Source organism: Myotis daubentonii, chromosome 3, assembly GCF_963259705.1.
Source record: "Myotis daubentonii chromosome 3, mMyoDau2.1, whole genome shotgun sequence".
NCBI classification, from domain to species: Eukaryota; Metazoa; Chordata; class Mammalia; order Chiroptera; family Vespertilionidae; genus Myotis; species Myotis daubentonii.
In genome coordinates, this window is record NC_081842.1 from 19,240,166 (window position 1) to 19,245,165 (window position 5,000).

Genomic DNA, 5,000 nt, shown 5'->3' on the forward strand with positions numbered 1-5,000 from the left:
TGCCGAGTGCCCGCCGTGCCCACACACACTTCTTGCAGAGCCGCCGCCCTATGCGCGAACCCCAGCGCCGTGAAAGGCGGCCTCCATCGTCCCACCTGAGCGTTCCCAGCCCCCCTCACCCCCCGACTCCCCTCCTTCCAACACCTCCACAGCCCGACACATTTCCCCGGCGAGCTCCCACTCTCGGTCCTCTCCGGGATCCGCTCCTCCAGACTCAAATCGGGAGCCCCGCCTCCAGCGCCGCCCCCGCCCGGCCCCCCGGAAAACCAGGAGCAGCGGATCCAGCCGGCGCGGCGGCGGCGGCGGCGCACTGGGCATGCTCGCCGGTGCGGGGAGGGCCCGGGTGCGCGCGGCGAGTAGGAAGCCCTCGCCCCGCGGAGGCTGCGGGAGAGAGCGCGCTGGGCCGCGGCGGAGGGCGCACGCTCCGCGGGGACTCATGCCACGCGCGTCCCGGCTCGGCGCGCAATTAGCAGCCACCTCCGCAGCCCGCCGCCACCGCGTCCCCGCCCTCCCGGGCTGCCGCGGCGAGAAACTGCAGCCGTCGCCTCGCACAGGCTGCCGGCATTGTCCTCCCCGTCCGCCGCTCAGGTTGCCGCCGCTGCCACCGCCGCGGGCTGCTGCGGGGCCCCGGACCCGAGCCCCAGGGACGCGCTGCCGCCGGCTGGCCCGGCGCCCGGCCCCGCGGGGTGATCGCTGCGTCCTGCGCTCCCCAGCCACCCGCCGCTCCTAGTTTTTTCCCTGCGGAGCCGAGGAAGGGGAGACGTCCCGCCGCCCAGCCTTAGCCCATCCCCGGCGCGCAGCCCCGACGGGGCCTCGGCGGGCGCGGCGAGAGCGCCGACGGAGCCATGAGAGAGTACAAAGTGGTGGTGTTGGGCTCGGGCGGCGTGGGCAAGTCCGCGCTCACCGTGCAGTTCGTGACCGGCTCCTTCATCGAGAAGTACGACCCCACCATCGAGGATTTCTACCGCAAGGAGATCGAGGTGGACTCGTCGCCGTCGGTGCTGGAGATCCTGGACACGGCGGGCACGGAGCAGTTCGCGTCCATGCGGGACCTGTACATCAAGAACGGCCAGGGCTTCATCCTCGTCTACAGCCTCGTCAACCAGCAGAGCTTCCAGGACATCAAGCCCATGCGGGACCAGATCATCCGCGTGAAGCGGTACGAGCGCGTGCCCATGATCCTGGTGGGGAATAAGGTGGACCTGGAGGGCGAGCGCGAGGTCTCCTTCGGCGAAGGCAAGGCCCTGGCCGACGAGTGGAGCTGCCCCTTCATGGAGACGTCGGCCAAAAACAAAGCCTCGGTGGACGAGCTGTTCGCCGAGATCGTGCGGCAGATGAACTACGCGGCGCAGCCCAACGGCGACGAGGGCTGCTGCTCGGCCTGCGTGATCCTCTGAGGCGCCCGCGGCCGCCGCGCCGGCCGCGCTCTGCGCACAAAAGCCAAACGCACCCCACTCTCTCCATGTGATTCCTCTTCTTGCTTTGAGATCGGAGACGACTTTGCCTTGCCCGGGCTGTCCCGGGATCCCGGCTGGCCTCTGCGGCCCACGTCCCCCGCCTCCTCCCCGCGTCCGGAGGGGTGACCGGTCCTGACCATCTGAGACGCAGTGGAAATGTGGTTCTTTGCATCATGTACGTTTCTCATTGATTTTTGGTTGACGCCTATTTCCCCCCTTTCAGTAACCGTTCAGGGTGCTGTCTTGGCGGCTTGACACCAGCGAGCGAAAGTTTCAGTCTGGAAAAAAAAAAGAAAAAGAAAAAAAACGGGGTGGGGGAGGAAGAGGACAGGGAGAAGGTGGAAAGAAGGGAGGGGGGTGTTTTTTGTTTTTCTTGCAACCACCGTTTTCTAGTTCCAAGTTTTAAATACATGGAAGGAAGTCCGGGAGAACCAAATGAAGGAGCAGGAGGAGAGGAAGAAACTTTTGTTTTTTCCTTTTTTTTTTTTTTTTTCTGCCAGGAGTAGCTGGAAATTATGATCGGGTTCCTTTTCTGCCAGCTTGGAAGGGCAACCCCGTGACTGATTGCGATTCTGAGGATGTCTATGCAAAGTTGGATTCTTGTTTCAGTGTTTCCAATCTGAAGTATTGCACATCTGAACTGGGACTGTTAACACTGATGCCAATACAGTGTGGGGTGCCAGAAAGTGTCTGCTGATATTTGTGGGGGGAAAAAAATCTATTTTGTTTACCTACTGTATCTAAGGGGAGTCTGGGGAAAAACGGTAGTATTTTTTTTTATCAGCTGTGAAAAAAATGTTACAGATCTGCACATTTTGTGTGTGTACTATTGTGTGTGTGCGTGTGTGGTTTTGTGTTTTTTTTTAAAGTTTAGCTTTTTATTCTTATTGGTTGGCAGTAACGGATTTTGATGAGTAGCTCTTTAAAATACAGTACAAAGACTTAACAAATGTGATTCAGGGCCCCCAGCACCCCTGTGTCTGCAGAGTGCCTTCAAAACTCAGCTGTTCCAGCCGGTGCCAACCTGTGAACTTCCCACCCTACCCCAGAATCTGCTATTTCCCCAAACCACTTCCCAGTTTCCTTTCAGTAATCATCCCTAAGGAGCCAGGACAATAGGGCCTGTTGTTCTGTGAATTTCTTCTTTATCATTTCCAGCCTTTAAAATGTAATTTCCATGTCTTGCGATTTTTTTTTTTTTACTTTTTTTTCCTTCGTTTTGTTCAAATGTTCAGGTATTTAGCTCCCCTTTTATATTATTTTAAAATATTTTTTTTTGGTTATCTGTTAATAGGGTCTTCCTTCAGAAGCAAAGAGCAAAATTTTACTGTTGTGATGTACCAAGAGAATTCTAACCAATTGTAATTTTTAATTCCAGACAACACGTGTTTAATCATTGTCTCTTCATTTTAAGACTTTTAATACAAATGTCATTTTTAAAGAAACAAACCCAAAACTATTGTTTGTGTTTCTGTGTTTCATATTCAGTGATTTAATACAGTAGCATGGCTAAGGTGGACAGGTGCAGGTCATTGGTGGTGCCTGATGTCCCCAAGAGTTGGTGGTCAAATTTTGAAGACAGAAGTACTTCAGTGGCAAGTTGAATGACATCACTCCCAACTTCTTAAATATGGGGAAAATCACCATGGTCTAGGAAGCCCTGGGGTATGGCCATATCATCTGACTACAAGATTATTGACTCTTCACCTGGCATGGAGCAGTTTACCTCACCTCACAGTAGGTAGGGAAGGGAGAAGCCAACTGCTAGTACTGCCTTAAATCTGGGAAAGTAACCATCTACCTGACCAGGCAGGGTTAGCATTTTCTCATTTGTTTAGTTTAAATTAGGTCACATATACACCAAGTCAAAAGGGTGTTTGGGGAAGATGATTTCCATTCCGAAGTCATACCTACTAGCGTTTCTGCAGTAATTTGTATAGGCTGTAGACAGCATTTCAACTCCTGAGGTTTTGATTTGGAAATAGATCTTTAGATTTACAAAGAAAGAAAACAGAAAAAACTAAGACAAAAACGCCTGGCTCATTACACATCATGGGCCATTTTGACCTAATGAAATTTTCCTGCTAACAGTAGGAGGCAGCGTGAGCTTTTTCTGTTTTATTTTCCCCAAGGGCCACTTTACTAATATAACCTCTTTAGAATAAAAGGTTTGTGGCTATATACCAAGAGCATTTGATCTACCGTAAGTCTGTGAGTGTAGATGAAGTTTTCTCAAGGGTCTTTGGACAGAGGGATTTATTCTGTGGAGGAAGCCAAAACAAATTACAGGCCACAGGTTTCTTTAAACAGTATTAACATATCTTGCCTTAAAATGTGTCCTTTGCCCAGGAGACATCCCAGTATTCCAGGGTGGAGGAAGAATTGACATTTTACCTGTGGTGGTCCTATGGCCATTTTTTTCTCATTCTCGATCTCACTTAAGTTTACTATTAAAGTCAATTAGAAGGTACTAAATATATTCTAAGTAGAGAAATTAAGAGAAACTACTCAAATGTATGCCTTTGCAAAGATTCCTTCTTGTATTTGGGTAAATTGAGTTGCTTCAGTAGATCTAAAGTGTTGAAAATTCTGAAGACTTATCAACTATTATGAAGGATGTTTTTAAAATGGCATCTGTGGACTTTTTAGTTTTATGGTTTTCTTTAGTTTTGTATTTTGGAAACCTTTTGACCTAAAATGGTGCCAAGTGTTTAACTTGAGAAATGTATATACTCCTGACAGGGAACACTTAAAAATGGAAAATTGGAAAAGAAATAGGTTGTTGGTGCATTAATCATCTCCACATAGGATTTAGTCACTTGCATGACTAAATTCTTAATAGGTCTAGGATGGCAGAGCAGAAGAATTTAATACGCTTTTGCTGAGTACTGTAAAATAAGTGCTTTTTAGATTCTCAATGAAAACAATTCGGTATTTCTTAGAGCAGGAAAATAGTAGTTGAGTTTGGCAGCCTTCTCCATTATGTTCTTGACAAAATTGAGAGAAGTGAGGGACATTGTTTTTAAGAGTATGTCAGTTTATTTGGCTAGTAAGAACCTCTTAGTATTAGGGTGTGAAGAGATAAGAGCATTTGTTTCCTTGAAAAAGTTGGGCTGACTTGGGTGTTAAAAGGAAGGGAGGGAGGGATGGAGGGTGGAGGGAGGAGCAGTTTGCTATAAGGCAATCACCTGTCAAAACAGATACTGAGTGAGAAAGGAACCTTTATCTTGGGAGCAAAAGTTAACTTAAACTTGACCCCTGCTGTTTTTTTAACAGCTTTTCCTTTTGGTCCCTGGCTGTCAACCAGGCTTTATGTTATGTCAAAGGATTATTTTAGTACTCCTTTTGTAATAGCCTCAGAAAAGCTGAAGGTAACTTCCTAAGTCTTAACATTTTTATGTTTGGGAGTTACGGTTCTTAGGTAAAATAATTTCCATGTTAACTGTTGAAATAGACTTAATCACATTTCAGGAAAAGACATGTCAGGGTTAGAATTTACATGTATGAGGCTTTATGCTCCCCGATTAGTTAACCTTTTCTGTA

At 48.8% G+C, this 5,000-nt stretch overlaps 1 protein-coding gene across 1 annotated transcript; it reads left to right on the forward strand.

Annotated features, from left to right (window-relative positions):
• The first annotated feature begins 305 nt into the window (after nucleotides 1-305).
• On the forward strand, nucleotides 306-2,913 carry RAP2B (RAP2B, member of RAS oncogene family). Its single transcript, XM_059686848.1, has 2 exons — nucleotides 306-1,632; nucleotides 1,958-2,913. Exon 1 carries the CDS (start codon nucleotides 846-848, stop codon nucleotides 1,395-1,397), a length of 552 nt encoding a protein of 183 aa, XP_059542831.1. The 5' UTR covers nucleotides 306-845; the 3' UTR covers nucleotides 1,398-1,632; nucleotides 1,958-2,913.
• Nucleotides 2,914-5,000: the final 2,087 nt, after the last annotated feature.